General features: G+C 42.7%; 1 protein-coding gene across 1 annotated transcript in view; it reads left to right on the top strand.

Moving 5' to 3' along the window:
* Positions 1-21,038, top strand: part of lmtk2 (lemur tyrosine kinase 2) — a 164,917-nt gene that overhangs the window by 126,544 nt on the left and 17,335 nt on the right. The window contains exons 8-11 of the mRNA XM_060840569.1: positions 4,479-4,563; positions 9,720-9,841; positions 13,812-13,961; positions 15,736-19,048. Of these exons, the coding sequence (XP_060696552.1) occupies positions 4,479-4,563; positions 9,720-9,841; positions 13,812-13,961; positions 15,736-19,048 (3,670 nt within the window). The remainder of the gene's footprint in view (positions 1-4,478; positions 4,564-9,719; positions 9,842-13,811; positions 13,962-15,735; positions 19,049-21,038) is intronic.

The raw sequence follows: 21,038 nt of genomic DNA, 5'->3' as shown, positions 1-21,038 counted from the left end.
TCATCAACAAGCAGTACTTGTTCAGCAGTAACCTGCTCAGTGTTGCCCAGTTTGGGTTCTGCTAGGGTCGTACAACTCCTGAGCTCATTAGAGTCTTAGTGTTAACATGGACAAAAAGAGCTGAGTTCCAGAGGTGAGGTGACAGTGATTCTCTTGACATCAAGGCCACATTTGAGCAAATATATATCTCTAAGAAGCCGTAGTGGAACTGGAGTCAATGGCAAATAAAGATGGGGAATATTCTCTGCTGGTTGGGGCCATACCTCGTACAGAGGAAGAATGGTTGTGGTTATTGGGAGTCCATTGTCTCAGCTCCATCACTGCACAAGTTCCTCATAGTGTCCTAGGCCTAACCATCTTCAGCTGCATCAAAAAACGATTCTCTTTATCGTGAGGTCAGAAACGGGAATATTTTCAAATGATTGCACAATGTTCAAGACCATTTATAACACCTCAGATACTGAAGCAGTCCATGTTCAAATATAGCAGCTCCATTACATAGAGATGTACAGCACAGAAACAGACCCTTCGGTCGAATGCATCCATGTCAGCCACATATCCCAACCTAATCTAGTCCCACTTGCCAGCACCTGGCCCATGTCCTTCCAAAGCCTTCCTACTCCTATACCCATCCAGATGCCTTTTAAATGTTGCAATTGTACCAGCCTCCACCACTTCCTCTGGCAGTTCATTCCATACACACACCATCCTCTACGTGAAAAAGTTGCCCCTTAGATCTCTTTTATATCTTTCCCTTCTCACTGTAAACCTATGCCAACTAGCTCTGGACGCCCCCACCAGAGAGAAAAGACTTTATTTACCCTATCCATGCCCTTCATGATTTTGTAAACCTCTAAGATCACCCCTCAGTCTCCGATGCTCCAGGGAAAACAGCCCCAGCCTGTTCAGCCTCTCCCTATAGCTCAAATCCTCCAACCCGGGCAACATCCTTGTAAATCTTTTCTGAACCCTTTCAAGTTTCACAACATCTTTCCGATAGGAAATAAACCAGAATTGCACGCAATATTCCAAAGTGCCCCAACCCACGTCCTTACAGCCGCAACATGACCTCCCAACCCCTATACTCAATACCCTGACCAATAAAGGAAAGTATACCAAACGCCACCTTCACTATACTATTGACCTGCGACTCCACTTTCAAGGAGCTATGAACCTGCACTCCAAGGTCTCTTTGCTCAGCAACACGCCCTAGGACCTTCCTATTAAGTGTATAAATCCTGCTAAGATTTGCTTTCCCACAATACAACACCTCACATTTATCAATATTAAACTCCATCCAATACTGAGAGTATAAGTTCTCTTCAATGACTGCAGCAGTTCTAGAAATCAGCTCGCTCCTATTTTCTGCAAAACCATTAGAAATGGGTAATAAATTCAGATCTGGCCAGTGATGCCTATATCCCATAACTGCAAATGTGTTGCTGGTCAAAGCACAGCAGGCCAGGCAGCATCTCAGGAATAGAGAATTCGACGTTTCGAGCATAAGCCCTTCATCAGGAATAAGAGAGAGAGAGCCAAGCAGGCTAAGATAAAAGGTAGGGAGGAGGGACTAGGGGGAGGGGCGATGGAGGTGGGATAGGTGGAAGGAGGTCAAGGTGAGGGTGATAGGCTGGAGTGGGGTGGGGGCGGAGAGGTCAGGAAGAGGATTGCAGGTTAGGAGGGCGGTGCTGAGTTGAGGGAACCGACTGAGACAAGGTGGGGGGGAGGGGAAATGAGGAAACTGGAGAAATCTGAATTCATACCTTGTGGTTGGAGGGTTCCCAGGCGGAAGATGAGGCGCTCCTCCTCCAGCCGTCGTGTAGTTGTGTTCTGCCGGTGGAGGAGTCCAAGGACCTGCATGTCCTCGGTGGAGTGGGAGGGAGAGTTAGTGTTGAGCCACGGGGTGATTGGGTTGGTTGGTTCGGGCGGCCCGGAGGTGTTCTCTGAAGCGTTCCGCAAGTAAGCGGCCTGTCTCACCAATATAGAGGAGGCCACATCGGGTGCAGCGGATGCAATAGATGATGTGTGTGGAGGTACAGGTGAACTTGTGGCGGATATGGAAGGATCCCTTGGGGCCTTGGAGGGAAGTGAGTGTGGAGGTGTGGGCGCAAGCTCCACACTCACTTCCCTCCAAGGCCCCAAGGGATCCTTCCATATCCGCCACAAGTTCACCTGTACCTCCACACACATCATCTATTGCATCCGCTGCACCCGATGTGGCCTCCTCTATATTGGTGAGACAGGCCGCTTACTTGCGGAACGCTTCAGAGAACACCTCCGGGCCGCCCGAACCAACCAACCCAATCACCCCATGGCTCAACACTTTAACTCTCCCTCCCACTCCACCGAGGACATGCAGGTCCTTGGACTCCTCCACCGGCAGAACACAACTACACGACGGCTGGAGGAGGAGCGCCTCATCTTCCGCCTGGGAACCCTCCAACCACAAGGTATGAATTCAGATTTCTCCAGTTTCCTCATTTCCCCTCCCCCCACCTTGTCTCAGTCGGTTCCCTCAACTCAGCACCGCCCTCCTAACCTGCAATCCTCTTCCTGACCTCTCCGCCCCCACCCCACTCCAGCCTATCACCCTCACCTTGACCTCCTTCCACCTATCCCACCTCCATCGCCCCTCCCCCTAGTCCCTCCTCCCTAGTCCCTCCTCCCTACCTTTTATCTTAGCCTGCTTGGCTCTCTCTCTCTTATTCCTGATGAAGGGCTTATGCTCGAAACGTCGAATTCTCTATTCCTGAGATGCTGCCTGGCCTGCTGTGCTTTGACCAGCAACACATTTGCAGCTGTGATCTCCAGCATCTGCAGACCTAATTTTTTACCCTATATCCCATAACTCAAGGGAGAAAAACAAATGGGCGATTCCACACGAGCATATTGAATTGCACATAGTTCTCATTCATGAATACTGTACTGAGTCATGATAAAGTGCATTCTGGATCAGTGGTGCTGGAAGAGCACAGCAGTTCAGGCAGCATCCAAAGTGCAGCATGATAAAGTACAGCTGGTCACTAAAATTCCTTTGTGGTTTTATAGGTAAAATTACAAAGCTGTTTCCCCCAAAGAGATTTTTGATCTTTAAAATGTCATGTACAGATGCAGAAAATAGTTAAGGAAACTAACCTTTCCTATCTAGAAGACAGGAATGTAAGGATGCAGAAGTTATGCTGCAGCTATACAAAACCTTGGTTAGACCCCACTTGGACTACTGAGACCATATCTGGGTACCATATCTTAGGCAGGATGTCTTAGCCTTGGTGGGAGTACAATGCAGGTTTACAAGAATGATGCCTGGACTTTAGGGGGTTAAGCTATGATGTGAGATTATACAAAGTAGACCTGTTTTCTCTAGACTTTAGAAGTCTAAGAGGTGATTTGTTCATAGTCTTTTAAGATATTAACAGGAAAAGACATTTTATCTTTATCCTATTTTCAATGGCTGGAGATTCTGAAACCAGGGGGGTAATCTGAGTTAGGGTCAAAATGTTCAGAATACATGTTGGGAAACACTTCTATACACAAAGGGTGGTATATTTTTGGAATGCTCTTTCCACAGACAGCACTTGATGCTAGATCAGTTGCTAATTTTTAATATCAGATTTTTTGTTAAGCAAAGTGTTAAGGGATATGGGCCGTAGGCAGGTATATGGATTAATGGTGGAATAGGCATGAGATGCTGAATGACCTGCTGCTGTTTCTACGTTCTTAGCCACAACATTGTTCAATTCAGTTTCTAGTTGCTGGTAGCCCTGTGATGTTAATTGAATGCTAGCACGCAATACGTTCACTCCACTGCAGTAATTGTGTTGTGTGGGCAATACTTTGGAGAGATGCCAATGTTTCAAATCATTTTTCTGAAAATGTTCACTGCCATCATTAATTAGTGATCATGCAAGTGAATTATTTTTATACATTGTTGTTCTTCGCCTGAATGTTGCTAACTGACTTATAAATTTGTCCTGCATAATTGTTATTCTAAAATGTTCGCTAATTCTTGAACAGCTCAGCCAGATTATTATATTAATATTTAAAGTATAAAAACTGATGTTGACTACTCTAGATCCTGTTTGCTGAAGTCACAATCCTTTGGGATATAGTAGTTTATTTTTCTGCAAGCTGTTTGTAAATTCTTGAGAAGAGATGTGATCTGTTGGGATGTAGAAAAGCAACAAAACTAATGGTGAAATGGAACTCAATTTTATATTGTATACTGTGCAACAATAACATTTCCCATTAATCACTATACTCTTGGGAGAAGTATCCATATTTTGTACTTTTGATGAAACCTGATTAGTGATAAGCAAAGCTAATTTTAGAGTATTTGAGCTAAGCTGTGTCAATTCTGTTATGAGAAGTTATTAATTGAATACGTTCAAAAGTTCTTTCTGACATTTATTTCTCTTTTGCCTCCTTCCTTTTCCGTATGGTACTTTGCTGCTGCCTTGACATTGTCTCCACCTTATCAGTGACCTAGCACTGCGGAATTGTTTTCTCACAACAGACTTAACAGTAAAAATCGGCGACTATGGGATAGGATTCAGCCGGTACAGGGTAAGCAATTTGTTCTTTAAGAGTTTTTCAATCTTGTAAGGCAGTTATTTCGGTACTCCTCTGCATGTGTCACTTGCTAGTAATTAAGTTTGTTGCGATCTCAGACTAAAGCCTGTGTATTTTTTATTTATGTAGAGCTGATGAAGTGAATCAAATGGAGTGTGGACAAATGTGTGAAAATTATCAGCAAATGGTGTTATTTTATACTACAGAATATTTAAATACAATGCAATGATTTATTAAACATGCATTTAATTATAATCACAGAAAAATACACTTGAGAGCGCAGTAATATTAAATGCTGAACCTCTTTTGCTCTGCATTTCTGAATTAGGTATTTTAATTGAGTGGAAAATAGTGGTTAAGTTCCCAAAATTATCACTGGTATTGAATTTCTCGCTCCAGTACTGTTACGGTGTTAGAATAATGGTGTAGTTGAAGATGCTTCTAGCAAGCTAGAGTTTAATAGCCAGCCAAGACTATGTAAAAGTAATGTATCATTTGATTAAAAGGTCTCCTATCATGAGCAAATTGTGCATTGTGCAGATGGAGTTCTTGCAATGTTAACAAGCCCAATGGTATTAAAAACCTGAAGAAGAGACAAAAAATGCATTTATTCTTTATATCATGAGAGATTTTTTTTAAGAGCAAAAGGTACTATAGCATGTTTTACATAACCTATCCAAAATTGTCCACCAATCCTGGTGCTTGTCTCAATTATTCAAGCATCTCTCAACAGTCTTTTCAGAGCTTGTCTTTTTTTCCCAACTCACATCAGTGTCAGATTGTGGGGTGGGAGTGTTAAAGTCAAGCTACCCTGCAAGGAGACATTCAGATTAAACCGTTTACCACATTATTTTCAATTATCATATATATCAATAAAGTGACTTGATATGTTTTTCTCTTGGAGTTGGAATCGGGAGTTTGAGCAATAATTCAATTTATTTCTGAAAATAAATGAAATTTGTTACCCATTCATCAATTGGTTGTTAAATGCGTCCTGAAAGGAGTGATCCCTTTGTTGTACAATTCAATTAGAAAACCTCTTCTAAATCATGAAGAATTTTGCTAATGCTAATAGAACAGAAGGTTGGTTGATTATTTTTAAATGTAAATAATAGAGTTCTAACTGCCTAATGATATAGACATATCAGTCTGGTTGTTAGGTTTGGAGGCTCTGTTGCTGGCTTGTGTCACAAAATGTCTCTCTGTAAGCCCTGTATTCATTAACATTTTCCTTTTGACTTTCATCTGTTCTGAAATACTTGAGTTTTTGTCCAGCTGTTTAAATTAATTTTGAAAATAATTTTACCATCCTTAATGTGAATTTGCTTGTAGGTGACAACTTGAATTGTTTGCAGTTTTCTTACACTGGCTAAATACTTCTACCTCCAGTGTGCAACTTATTGTATGTGCCTGATGTGCTCAGGCATTAACAACAGGATCCTTGTTGCAAACTTTGAGAATTTCACAGCACAGGAGGACACTTCTTGTACTGAGCTTGGGTTCATTCAGCCAGTACTGCTCTATTCTCCTTTTCCTCTTGAAAATGTTCATTGTCAAATGTTTGTCCACTTGTCTTTTAAGTACTCTGGAATCTTTCACAACTGTGCCTAGTTGTAATTTTGTGTCCTAGTAGTAACAGTATGCATATTAACAATCTTCTAGGCTCTTAGGAGGCATGTGATTGCATCGGAGAGGAGGCAATGTTGTTTAGGCTGGAGAGTTCTAGTTATGAAGACAGATTAGACAGATGGGGGTTATTTTTCTTAGAACAGAGGAGACTGAGGGGAAGCATGATTGAGATGTATATTTTACTTGTCTGAATTAATGGTTACATGGTTGGCAAGAAGGAACTTTTTCCCTTTGGGCAAATCACTGCCTTAGATTTAAGGTACGGGGCAGGAGGTTTAAAGGATATATGAGGAATTCTTTTCGCTGAGGGCAATGGAAATCTGGAACTGTCTCTGTAAGGATGGTGGAGGCAGGAACTCTCATAACATCCAGGTATTTGGGTGTGTACTTGCAAAGGGTAAAAAGTGAGGTCTGCAGATGCTGGAGATCAGAGCTGAAAATGTGTTCCTGGTTAAAGCACAGCAGGTCAGGCAGCATCCAAGGAACAGGAAATTCGACGTTTCGGGCCAGAGCCCTTCATCAGGAATGAGGAGAGTGTGGCACACTCTCCTCATTCCTGATGAAGGGCTCTGGCCCGAAACATCGAATTTCCTGTTCCTTGGATGCTGCCTGACCTGCTGTGCTTTAACCAGGAACACATTTTCAGCTGTGTACTTGCAAAGCCAAGGCATACTAGGCTATTGGCCAAATTCTAGAAAATGGGATTCAAATAGATTAGGTGCTTGTTTGTGACTTGTGCAGACTTGATAGGCCAAAGGGTCTTTTTCTGTGCTATAGATCTCTGGTTTTCTATGATATTAGCTGCCTCATTTGCACAAAATAATGTGTAGGTTGTGAATTTTTTTAAAGAAATTTTCCTAACTTGTCTCTGGCCTCTCCTGTCTCATTCTCCCAGGTTGAGCAGGATGCCTAGTGACAAACTATAGTTTAAAAAAAAATCATCTTTTAAAAAGAAACGCTTCCTGGTTTATTTTTCAATGTCTAATAGTTCATTTGTTCCCCTCTGGGGCTTGGAGTTTTCTGAAGGTTACTTTTTCCTTGCTCCTGCCTGCCTTGCTCCCTCTTTGTCTCAGGATTTGTTTCTGAGCGGGGACAGACTTGTGTGTAAGGGACCTGCAGCATTGCTGAAGCTTCTCCCAGCCGCTTCTTCACTTCAATGGGATTGACCGAGTAAGCACCTGCTATGTCCGCTCCCAGTCCAGGAAACTAGGCAGCAGCACACCACGCGACACCACCACCACCCCACCGGAATGGAGACGGCAGCCAAACTGGACACTGTCAGCAAAACTGCCGCTGCCTTTGGGGGGGTGGTAGGTCTCAAAATTGTGCGCACACACATGCAGCCACACACTGTACAGGACAATGCTAGAAAGATTATCTGGGGAAGGGGGGGTTTATGGTACACCCCTGTGTAGGGAAAGTGCAGGGAGAAAGAGAGAGAGGGTGGGTGGTCAGTCATTTGGAGACGGTGCCTGGGCTCCCATTGATGTCCATGACTATTCTCAGCAGTATTTCAGTAAGCCAAATTCACTTTTAAACATTGTAAACAAAAGATGCAATCAGTGTTGGAAGCACCTTTTTGTAATGTATCTATCAGTACCTTGAGGTCGTCTTTGGATAATCCAAAATTCGGATAATTGATATTTGGATAATTGAAGTTCCTCAGTACAATAAGTTGGTTGTAACTTTTGAGTTTTGAATAAATCAAGTCAATTAATTTTTTTAAAAAGTTCAAAATTTGCTGACTGATTCTCTAATCTACAACTGCCTACCTAGCATGGCCCACAATGGACTTTAGTCCTAGATTTACGTGCTTTTTTGAAGTAGCCAGTATCCATGTTGGTTATGCGAATTGTAAATATGTAATCCTCACAGCCATGTTCTTATGGTAGTTAGACAGTGTATAAATGCAAATTTGCAATTCTTTCTTTTCTGGTTGCAAATAGCTGATATTTCGATACAATTTATGTATTGCATATGTTATCACAGTAAAAAGAAGTTATACGTTTTATAATTTAAATATAGAAGATAGGAGCAAGAAAAGGCCATTCACTCCTTCAGCCTATTCTGTCATGCCGTTCAATATGATTATGGCTGATCAATGAGTTCAATACCCGAATCCAACCTTTCCTCCAATATTCCTTGATCCCTTTAGCCATGAGCTGCATGTACCCCCTTCTTGAAAACAAGATGTTTGGGCCTGAGTCACTTTCTGTGGTGGTGAGTTCATTGAGCTCTCTGGTGAAGTAATTTGTCCTCGTCTCAGTCCTAAAAGATTCATCTCTTATCCTTAAACTCTGATCACTGGTTCTGGACCACTGGGGACATCTTTTCTGCACCTGACCTGTCTAGTCCTGTTCGCATTTTATAGGTTTCTATGCAATCCCCCCATCTCTTCTAAACTCCAGTGAATACAATGCTAACTGACTCAACCTCTGCTTATATGCCCTGCTGTCCCTTCAGGGCGGCACAGTGGTTAGCACTGCTGCCTCACAGCGCCAGGGACCCGGGTTCAATTCCTGCCTCGGGCAACTGTCTGTGTGGAGTTTGCACCTTCTCACTGTGTCTACATGGGTTTCCTCCAGGTGCTTCGGTTTCCTCCCACAGTCCAGAGATGTGCAGGTCAGGTGAATTGACCATGCTAAATTGCCCGTAGTGTTAGGTGAAGGGGTAAATGTAGGGGAATGGGTCTGGGTGGGTTTCTCTTCAGAGGGTCGCTGTGGACTTGGTGGACCAAAAGAGCCTGTTTCCACACTAAGTAATCTAACCTAACTTTTGTTGCATACCCTGTACAGTAAGAACTTCCTTCCTCAGATAAGGAGACCAAAACTGCACGTACAATTCCAACTAGTGCCTGTATAATTGCAGCAAGTAATTCTTGTTCCATATTCAAATCACCTTGCTGTGATGGCCAACAAACTGTTTGCCTTCTATATTGCCTCTTGCACCTGCGTGCTTAGCTTTCAGCGATTGGTGCACAAGGGCACCCAAGTCTCGTTGAACAGTTCCCCTTTCTTAATTTACAGCCATTCATATAATAATTTGCCTTCCTATTTTTACTACCAAAATGTATATTCTCATGTTGTAAACATTATGCTATGCATTTTCCTACTCCCTCCACTTGTCCTAACTCTCTCACTGCAATATCTCTGCATCCACCTCGCAGCTTGCCCTTTCACCCAGTTTTATATCATGTGCAAATTTCCAGATATAACATTTAGCTTCCTCAATTAAATCATTAACATATATTGTGAATATCTGGGCTCCTAGTACCAAACCCTGCAGTGCTCCACTAGTCATTGCATGCCATTCAAAAAACGACCCATCTATTCCTTCTCCTTTTCTGTCTGCTAACCAATTTTCTGTCCATGTCAATACACTACACTCAGATTCATGTGCTTCTGGTCACTGATATTTTTGCCATTGGAAACAATTCATATAATTTCCTCCATTAGTACTCTTTGTGATTTTCAGAAACTCTTAAATCTCCACTTAAACTTTTTTATTGTTGCCTGAAACAGGAGGATTATATCGTAAGTAATGATGGTCAGTATATTCCTCTACGTTGGATTTCACCTGAGCTTGTGGGTGACGTTTACGGGAGCATGGTAGTAGCAGAACAGACAAGACACAGCAATATTTGGTAAGACTACATAGCTCTGATTTTTAAGTGATGTTTGATTATTTCTTGTCCTCTGCATAGGTCATGTTTTACTACCCAGGCAGAAGATAGCACTTTTTTTTTTCTTTTGATTCAAGGGATGTGGGTGTTGCTGGAAGGTAAACATGTATTTCTTATCACCTTCCCCAAGGTAATTAGGGATGAGCTGTCTGTTTGAATCACTGCAGTCTTTCAAGGGTAGGAAGAGAGGTATAGGACTTTGACTGTGAAGGAGCAGTGATGTTGTTCCAAGTCAAGATGATGTGTGGCTCAGAGGGGAACTTGCAGGATGAGCTGTCCATGCATCTGTTTCAGTTGTCCTTCTAGTTTAGAGATTATTGATTTGGAAGATGCTGTTGAGGGAGTCTTGGTAACTTACTGCAATGCATCCTCTAGATGATGGTACACATTGCTGCTACTGTGCAGGAGAGGTGGCTCAGGTGCTAGCCAAGCAGGCTGTTTTGTCCTGGATGATCCTGGATGATGTCCATTATCTTGAGTGTTGTTGGAGCTGCCCTCATTCAGGCAAGTTGGGAGCATTTTCTTGATTGCTGATTTGTATCTTGTGGATGGTGGAGGGGGGCTCGAGTTCTTAGCTGCAGAATTCCTCCTCTGACATTGTCTTGTAGTGACAAGATTTATATAGATTGTCTAGTTCTGTTTTTGATCAATAGCAGCTCACAGAATGTTGGCAATGGAGATTAAGCAGTGGTAATGCCATTGCATATCATCCATCAGGCAGTTGGATTCTCTCTCTTGTTGGAGATGGTTTTATTAGGCACTTGTGTGACACAAATGTTACTTACTTTTTGTCAGCCCAAGCCTAGATGTTGTCCAGGTCTTGTTGTCCATTTCTGAATGTACCTCCAGTATCTGAGGAATTGCAAAGGATGCTGAACATTGTACAGCCATTAGTGAACATCCCCAGTTCTGACCTCATAATGGAGGCAGGTCACTGGTGAAGCATTTGAAGATGGTTGGCCTAGGATGCTACCCTGAAGATTTGTGCTTTCGTGTTTTTTACAAAGTTAATTCATAGCTGTGAATGTTGCTGGATAGGCAAGCATTTGTTGCTCACCCCAGAGGGCAGACAAACAACCACCCAGGACGTTAATAATCTAGTGATAATACTACTGCCCACTCCCTCCCAGTGTAGTGGAGAGAAGTGTCCCTACCCCTAAGCTAGAAGGCCTGGGTTGAACTCTCCTCTTGTGGTATGAAACATCTCTGAACAGCTCGATTAGAAGAATCTAACCTAGTTCCTAGAGACTGTCCTTGGACGAAGGTGATTGACCTCTAGCAACCACAGCCATCGTCCTTTGCGTTAGTTACAGAAAATAGTGCTTTGTATATTTACTTATTTTTGTGATCTCAGCACAATATTTAATTTGAGCATAAGGTTATTGTGCTTGCTAGAAATCTGAAAAGTAAAAATGTTAAAAACACGCAGTAGATCAGTTAGCTTACAGGAAGAGATGGCAACAACATTTCTACTCTGATCTATATTGACCTGAAACCTTAACTCTGTTTTCTTCTGCACTGATGGAGCCTGACCTGCTTTGAGACCAAGCATTATCTGTTTATACGTTAGTACTTTTAACTTCCTTTCTTGTAAACTTAAGGTGGTAAGGACGAGCTAGAGAACTATAGACCAGTGAGCCTGACGTCAGTGGTGGGCAGGTTGTTGGAGGGAATCCTGAGGGACAGGATGCACGTGTATTTGGAAAGGCAGGGACTGATTAGGGATAGTAAACATGGCTTTGTGCATGGGAAATCATGTCTCACAAACTTGGTTGAGTTTTTTGAAGAAGTAACAAAGAGGAAAGATGGACAGAGCAGTAGATGTGATCTGTGTGGACAAGGTAAGGCTTTCGACAAGGTTCCCCATGGGAGATTGATTAGGAAGGTCAGATCTCGCGGAAACAGGGAGAACTAGCCATTTGGATTCGGAACTGGCTCAGAGGTAGAAGACAGAGGGTGGTTGTGGAAGTTTTTCAGACAGGAGGCCTGTGACCAGTGGAATGCCACAAGGATCGGTGGTGGGTCCTTTACTTTTTGTCATTTATATAAATGATTTGGATGCAAGGATAAGAGGTACGGTTCGTAAGTTTGTAGATGACACCAAAATTGAAGGTATAGTGGACAGGGAAGAAGGTTACCTCACATTACATCAGGATCTAGACCAGATGGGCCAGTGGGCTGAGAAGTGGCAGATGGAGTTTAATTCAGATAAATGCAAGGTGCTGCATTTTGGGAAAGCAAATCTTAGCAGGACTTACTCACTTAATGGTAAGGTTCAGATGGGTTTGGAAAAGACTTACAATGATGTTGCCAGGGTTGGAGGATTTGAGCTATAGGGAGAAGTTGAACAGGCTAGCGCTGTTTTCCCTGGAGCGTCGGACGCTGGGGGTGACCTTATAGAGGTTTACAAAATCAAGAAGGGTATGGATAGGGTAAATAGACAAAGTTTTTTTCCCTGGGGTCGGGGAGTCCAGAACTAGAGGGCTTGGGTTTAGGGTGAGAGGGGAAAGATATAAAAGAGACCTAAAGGGCAACTTTTTCACACTGAGTGGTGCATGTATGGAATAAACTGCCAGAGGAAGGAGTGAAGACTGGTACAACTGCAACATTTAAAAGGCATTTGGATGGGTACATGAATAGATGGGGTTTGGAAGGATATGGGCCGGATGCTGGCAGATGGGACTAGATTGGGTTGGGATATCTGGTCAGCATGGACGAGTTGGACAGAAGGGTCTGTTTACATGCTTTACCTCTCTATGATTCTCAACTGTTTTGAGTAAACATTCTATTGAATTGTATGAAAAAGCAAGCAGTGTTAACCTGAATTAGGGAGCATTGTTGTGATGGGTTATCTCTGGTTTTGTACCTTGAGTGTTATTGAGTGATTAAAAAGGTGATGCCTGTCTGTCTGTCTGTCTGTCTGTCTCCCCCCCCCCCCCCACCTTCCTTTCCACCCCCCCTTCCTCTCTTGTGCTGTCTCTCTCTCCAATTCTTTGTCTGTGTGTGTCTTTCTTTCTCTGTCTCTCTCACTGTCTGTGTGTCTCTCTCTATCGCTCGCTCGCTGTGTTTCTTCCTCTCTCCGTGTCTCTCTGTCTGTGTCTGTCTTTTGAGTGACAAAAAGGTGATGTCTACCTGTCTGTCTGTACCCCTTCCCCTCTGCCTCCCTTCCTCTTCCTTCTCCCCCTTTCCCCTTCCTCTCTTGTGCGCTCGCGCTCTCTCCCTCTCTCTCTGTATCTCTGTATTTCTCTGTTTCTGTCTCTCTCCATGTCTCCCTCTCTCTCTGTGTCTGTGTGCGTGTGTCTCTGTGTCTGTGTGTGTGTGTCTCTCTCGTGTTTCTGTCTCTGTGAGTCTCTCTGTTTCTCTCTCTCTCGCCCTCTCTCACACTGTCTGTGTGTCTCTCTCTGTGTGCCTCTCTACGTCTCTCTCTGTCACTGTCTCTGTGTCTGTCTCTCTCTCGCTCGCTCGCTCGCTCACTGTGTGTGTCTGTCTGTCTGTGTGTGTGCGTGTGTGTCTCTCTCTCCCGCTCACGCTCTGTCTGTCATGCTCGCTCTGTCGCTCTCTTGCTCTGTCTTTGTCTGTCTCTCTTTGTGTGTGTCTCTCTCTTTCTCTCTCTGCCTCTCTCTCTCTGCGGCTCTCTCTGTGTCGCTCGCTCTCTCCTGTGTGTGTGTGTGTGTGTGTGTGTCTCTCCTCTGTGTCGCGCTCTCGCTCGCTCTCTCTCTCTCCTCTGTGTCGCTCTCTCTCCTCTGTGTCGCTCTCTCTCCTCTGTGTCGCTCTCTCTCGCACTTTCTCTCTCCTCTGTGTCGCGCTCTTTTTGTCTGTCTCTGTGTGTGTCTCTTTCTCTCTGCCTCACTGCCTCTGCCTCTCTGCCCCTCTCTCTGCCTCTGCCCCTCTCTGTCTCTGTGTCTCACAACTTTTGTCTTACTTTTTGCAGGTCGCTGGGTGTTGTGATATGGGAGTTATTTGAGAATGCCAAGCAGCCCTACATGCATCTTTCTGACAAAGAGGTGCTAATCTTTGTTATAAAAGAACAGCAAATTAAACTCCTGAAGCCACAGCTGGAGTTGACTCACTCTGACAGATGGTAATTGCTTGGTTTTATAGCTTTATATATTTTGTTGAAATGTAATTCCCATTGTTGTACCTCTGTTAGTCATAAGGCTTATATGGACAAAGTACGGTTGCTAGGAGACCAAGATGCCTGATTCTCTACCTTGATGTAAACTGCCTGTGTACATATTTTTGATTATGCAAATTTATAAATATATTAAACAAATCTACGTCAAGGTAATAATATTGAAACTGTGGTTAAATATTTGGTGACTGAACATCTCTGGTTAAAGTGTAACCAGGGAATGAGATCATGATTATTAAAACTAGTGTCTGTCCAAATTGAAAGTTTCTTGTGTAAAAGTGTTTCTAAACCATAGATACATTTTTTTTATCTGGAACTAAAGCAATACTTTATAAATGTTATGCTTTGGTTGCAAGAATTGGGCAAATGTGGCTTGGATGCGAATCTATACAGAAAATATTACTTCAGTTTGTGGAGATAATACCTTTCAGGCACAGTAAACAAACTGGAAGGATATAATGTATTTGTCAAGTGACACAGTAATTTAATACAAATTGCATTGATTCATAAAGAGTAAATAGTGAAGGAGTTGCAATTAAATGCTTGTATGTTAGTATCTGTTCTATTAGAGCACCATGGGTTGTTACCAACTTGAGAAAACAGCTTATGCTCAAACTGTGCCCATATTGCCATTTCTTAAGGTGCAGTATAATATAAATAGGAAGTGCTAAGGAAACTCGTCATGTTTGGCAGATCTGTGGAGAGAGAAACAAAGTTGAAGTTTCAAATCTGATATGACTCTTCCTCAGTTTTATTCAGATCTGCAGCATCCACAGTCCTTTGCTTTTGTAAGAGCACAATGATCTCCATCCACTCATCTGTACTACCTCCCTAGAAGGTGGGGGAAAGAAAATTTAACTGATTTATAAAGGCAATCGGAAGTTCTTGGGGCCCATGTTAACCAAGAGTCATATCCCCTAAATAGTCATGAGCATGAATGATGTATGATAGTATATAATTACATATGATGTCAGCCTCAGTCAGAAACTCATCCAGTTCCCTTGTAAATATTTGTGGCCAGTCTACATGCAGTATATGAGATTTCAACTTTTTCCAGAAAAACACCGGATGAAACAAGAGGGACCTTCTGAATCTAGTGGTGTTGCTTCTAAAAACTGTTGGAAGGACTTGCAAATGTGAAGACATGCATAAATCAAATAACCACATGAACTGATTCCAATTTTGTTTTTTTAAATGTCCACATTTTCTTTAAGGCTGGCGTCCTGCTCCCTCATCCTGACACAATAATGACAAACCTTTAAACCCTCCTGGATCTTTATTTTACCCACTATATGAGTTGCAGACAGTAATGAGTTGGTTTATTTCTGCCAGATTGGTCTTTGAGTATTCAGCTTTAATGTCCACAGTTGTAAGGTGAAAAAACTAACCAGGCTTCCCATTTAAGGCCATTTTCCATTGACCCTTACTGGAATGCTTGTTCTTTTCTCGTCTTTTCCCCCTCATTGCACCTCCCTGTCTACATTTATGAGCAATGATGAAACGGCATCTGGGAGTCAGTGGTATTTTGGGAAGCATAACAGAAGAAATACTAATATGAATATTTCCTTAGTCATTCCCCTTGTATTTCTTTATTTCTGTAATAGACCAGAGAGCCCTGCCAGAATAATCCAACTGTAGACCAGTATCCTAACTTTTATATAAAGGCATGTATATGAATATGATACTGTTGTAACTATTCCAATAATGAAGATATGTCTTACAGGTATGAAGTTATGCAATTCTGTTGGTTACCTCCAGAAAAAAGACCAACAGCGGAGGAAATTCACAGGCTACTGACTTACCTCCGCATGCAAAGTCAGAAGGAATGTGAAGATGACTTTGAAATCAGATGGAATGCACTGAAGTCCAGCAATAGCAACCGGCAAGCTATTGCAAATAATTCATCTTTTCCAATTCTGGAGCATTTTGTTGCTGAGCGACTGAACCAGGAAATGGATGATATCCTCACAGTTACAGAAACAAGTAAAGGATTAAACTTTGAATATGTGTGGGAAACCGCTAAACTAGACCATTTTGAAGACCATGTGCAGGGAACTGATGGGCCGAAAGTAAATTACCAGAGCATCTTCTACCCCACAAGTGCTTTTGACAAAAGCAGTTTCTCAATAGTTCACACTAATTCAGATGATAAACTGACCAGAAATGAGGCTAATGGAGGTCTCCTTGCTACATCGGGGATTGTTCCTGTATTCAATGCTCATTATCCTTCAGTTGGAAGTGAATACTATATACGGTTAGAAGAACAAAGTGAAACTAACTTAGTTGCTGTTGAGAATTCAGAAAATGCCAGCAAAGGAGCCCCTCAGGACTCTGAGTCTTTTGTTATTCGCAGAGACTCGGGGGACGAGTTGAGTACTGACGTTGATTTCTTCCCAGGTCACAATCAGAACTTACAAAAGTCTGAAGTAATTGAGACTATGCTTGGTTCCTATGCATCCAGCTGTACTGAAAGCCCTCGCCACGATAATATCTTTTATGATCATACGTTAGGTGAAATGCCATTTAATAAAGGATACATAAACACTGAAGGGATCATAATGCTCGATCTCCCCAAATTCAGTGAGACTGAAAGAAAAAGTACATCTGGTTTAGTTTCAAGTAAAGAAACTCCTATGGAGTCTTTAATTCACCAAACTATACCACTTGCTGCAAACACGTCTAGTCCCATTTTGAAAGACAAAACAGATATAGTTTACACAGAAAGCATCAATAATCATGACAGTTTGGGATTACTCCAATCTGATCAGCTATTTTCGAATTATCTTTTTCTGAAGGAAAATAAACTTCTAAATGACTCACCCGCAAGTGATGCCAGCAATGTACTGAAGGTTGGCACTTTATCAGACTTTAGTGTTGCCTCTGCATCACACATCACTGCTGACAATGAGAAAACTCTAGAATTAACTAATCAAAACATGCAATTATCCGATTCTCAACAGCTTGAAGCTGCAGGCAATATTGCTAAGCAAGTTACTTCACAGAGTGGATTGTTGCAGCCTCTTTTAGAAAATAAACAGGACCTGTGCATTTGTTTAGATGAGGATAAAGCCACTTGTGAAGAACAGCAAGTTTACCAGGAGTTAGATGAAGGATGTATACTATATGATAGCTCAGGGTTAGGATGTAACACTACTGATGGCTGCATCTCTAATTGCAATATCACTTTTCCTCACGAACACTGCCAAGAGACTGCTCAATGCAGTGGAAGTGCTGCTGCTAGCATGTGCAATAATGCCAAAAAGCACCTTTTTGCAGAAGATGTAACCCCTGAAGTGGCAGAAGAAAGTACAGCTGTGGTGACTATGCCAGAGTTGCCGAAGCATGTGGAAGTTTTAGAAGTTGACCCTGTTTCTCCAACTCATGGCTTACATGTAGTCACATCACATGAAGACATCTTAAAACGACCACTGCAAGACGTCAGCAAAACACCAGCTGTACATTCACTGCCTGAGCCCATGTTGAAAACATTAGAAACCAGTCCCCAATCTGAACCTCTGGGTCTTTCTAAAAGTGTAGAATTGGCTTCAGTGCATTTTGTTCACTCTCCAACAGAGATTGTAAAAACAATAGGCACCAATCCTCAGTCGGAAGCCTCCAGTGCATCCAAGAATACTGAGGTGTCAGCTTCCGTTCCTTCAGGGCATTCATCAGTTCACACGTCAGCAATACTGGAGACTGGTGATGTGCCTGAACCTTTATTCAGTCGTTTTGCAAATGCTGAATCTAAGAATTCTGTGCCTTCCTCAGATTTATCATATCAAATTAGTCCCGCAGAAGAAGATAGTGCATCTTTCTTGCATATCAATTCAGAACAGTCTACAGAAACACCAGATTCTTTGGATTCACTGGAGATGCACAGGGTGTTGGGGTCATTAGAAACACAAAGTACAGTTTCTCAGAAATTAAAACCACCTCAAAAACAACCTGACAGTGGCTATGAAACTGAAAATCTGGAATCACCTGAATGGACATCACAGTGCTACAATGCAAGCATGTCTCCCACCTCAGCTGCCCTGGATGTTCCCACTGATGAGTTTGCTAGCTCTTTACCCTCAAAACCACTTATCATTGTATCCAAGGAGGATGTCTTCCCCACAACAGAGATTATTAATGGGGACAGACCCAAAGAAGCCTCAGATGCATTAACTAATGGTCATCAAAATTCCCATAGAGACTCTGCTTATTTTTCAGATAATGATTCTGAACCAGATAAAAAAGTTGAATATGAGAATGCTGAGAGGATTAATGAAGAAAGTCATCTTGAAAGTGCTACTGATTGTGAAGTTAATCAGGCTATTGCTGACCATAGTGACAAATTGTCAACATCATTTGACTTCCATGATGCACTGTCAGTATCAGAAGAAAACTTGAATAACAAAAATAAAGAGTCGCCAATTTTTTGCTCAGATCATGGTGAATATCCAAATTGTTTTAAACCAGGAACCTGTGGTAGAATTAATAATGTGACCAAAGATGAAAATTCTGATAAGTGTTTGGATAATTTGGGTGAAACAGTCTCTGAGTCAGTGACCATGCCAGAGATTTTGTTTAATGTCCCAGACATCACTCAGTTTTCTGAAAATATGAAGGAAAACTTTGGAATAATTGTTGAGAAGGATATTAAAAAACCATTGTCAAAGAGTAATGAAGGAGCTAGACTGAAGGAACCCGATGTTGAAGGACGCTACCTTGGCAGGCTTGATGCATCTGAATTCTTTGACCTATCTGAGGAACAAGATGGCATGGAGGCCGATGAAGAAGATGAAAACAGTGATGATTCAGACGAAGACTACAGAGGCTATTCTATTAATAGCCCCAGTTCAGAGAGTGAAGATGATGCAGCACATCCTGTACCAATAGTTGTGACTGAGAATGATGACGGAAAATCCCTCAAAAGTTTATTGAAGGACTGTAGACCCAGACCTCCTGATCTCCTAAACGCAGATGTGAGAAGAAAGCAAGTGAAGAAGATTGTGTCATTTTTTGATGATGTCACAGTCTTTCTGTTTGACCAGGTAAACACCATTGAGTGAATCATTACTCCCTTTTTTCCCAATTTTTGTACTTGATAATGGGAATTATAATTTGCAGCTGTCATCCCATAAAAAGCAAGACATTTCTAAGCTACTCTAAGAGATGACCTTGTATTTCTAACTCGGGGAATGCATTACTGAATGGAATGTAGTCAAGTTGATCATTGATGTTGAGATGATGCTTGTAGGCCCCAAATAATATACTTACAAACTGTTGATGGATAATTAATGATTGACTGCTCCCTCTCACCAATTACACAGAAAATTGCAAGAGTTTATAAAAGTGTATTCCAAATACTCCTCCTTTTCCTCCAGACAATCAATGCATGATCTTCGCAATAATGGACCTCAACCTGTATTCCAGTAATCTTAACCTGACAGATCTCTGAGATCTCTACAATTCTTCATTTTTGCTTCTCCCTTAGTTTAATTAGTCTATCTTGATGGCTGTGCCTTCAGCTACATCAGCTCAGGAATTTCCTTTCCAAGCCTTTACTCTCATCTCTGTCCCTTCCTTTCTCTTTTAGACTGTCCTTAAAACCTATCTCTTCAACCAAACATTTGGTCACATGTCCTAATATGTCTGTGTGGAGAAAGTGAGGACTGCAGATGCTGGAGGAGGTTGAACAATTCATCAACTTTACCAACACTTCCCACCCCAACCTCAAATTCATCTGAACCATCTCAGACACCTTCCTCCCCTTCCTGGACCTCTCCCTCACCGTCTCTGGTGACCAACTAACCACTGACATCTACTATAAGCCCACTGGCTCCCACAACTACCTAAATTACACTTCCTCCCACCCTACCTCCTGTAAAAAAAAATAATACCCCATCCCTTATTCCCAATTCCTCTGCCTTGGCTGCATCTGTTCCTAGGATGACCAATTCCACCTTAGAAAATCCCAGGTGGCCGTCTCCTTCCAAGATTGCAATTTCCCTTCCCATGTGGCCCCCCCCAGTGCATCTCCTCCCGCACCACCGACTTGAACCCCATCTTTCTCAATGCAACATGAACTGAACCCCTCTGGTCCTCATCTTCCACCCCACCAACTTTTGTATACATTGCAACATCCTCCACCACATCCAAATGACCCCACACCAGAGATATATTTCCCTCCCCACCCCATTAGCATTCCGGAGAGGCCATTCCCTCCACAACTCCCTCGTCAGGTCCACGCTTCCCACCAGCCCACACCCCACTCCTGGCACCTTCCCCTGCCACCATAGGAATTGCAAAACCTGTGCCCACACCACACCCCTCATCTCCATCCAAGGCCCTAAAGGATCCTTCCACATTCAACAGAAATTTACCTGTACCAATGTCATCTACAGTATCCGTCGCACTCGATGTGGAGACGGGGAGACAGGATGCCGCGTTGCGTTTCAGAGAACGTCTCTGGGATAGCCACACCCACCAACCCCACCACCCATATCTGAACACTTGAACTCACCGTCCCATCCGTCAAGGACATGCAGGTCCTGGGCCTCCTCCACTGCCAGCCCGTTACCACCCAACACCTGGAGGAAGAGTGCCTCTTATTCCACCTTGGAACCCTGCAACCATATGGGATGAATGTGGATTTCAACAGGTTCTCATTTCCCCTTCACCACATTATCCCAGTCTCAAACCTCCAACTCTTCACCGCCTTCCTGTCCATCATCTTTCCCTTTATCTGTTCCACCCCCCCTTTTCGACCTATCACCTTCTCCCTCACCTTCATCTACTTATTGCTTTCTCAGCTACCCAACCCCTCATTTATCTCTCAGCTCCCACAAGCCTGATAATGGGGTAATGCCTGAAACATCAATTCTCCTGCTCCTTGGATGCTGCCTGACGTAATGTGCTTTTCCAGCACCACCCTCTCGACCCCTATCGCCTCATGTGGCTTGATATTGATTTTTTTTTTGTTAATGCTGCTGTGCAGCACTCTTTGGATGATTTACTATTAGTAAAGATACTCTATAAATG

The sequence above is a fragment of the Hemiscyllium ocellatum genome, chromosome 20, assembly GCF_020745735.1.
Source record: "Hemiscyllium ocellatum isolate sHemOce1 chromosome 20, sHemOce1.pat.X.cur, whole genome shotgun sequence".
Lineage (NCBI taxonomy): Eukaryota > Metazoa > Chordata > Chondrichthyes > Orectolobiformes > Hemiscylliidae > Hemiscyllium > Hemiscyllium ocellatum.
This window is presented reverse-complemented; position numbering and strand designations above follow the sequence as displayed.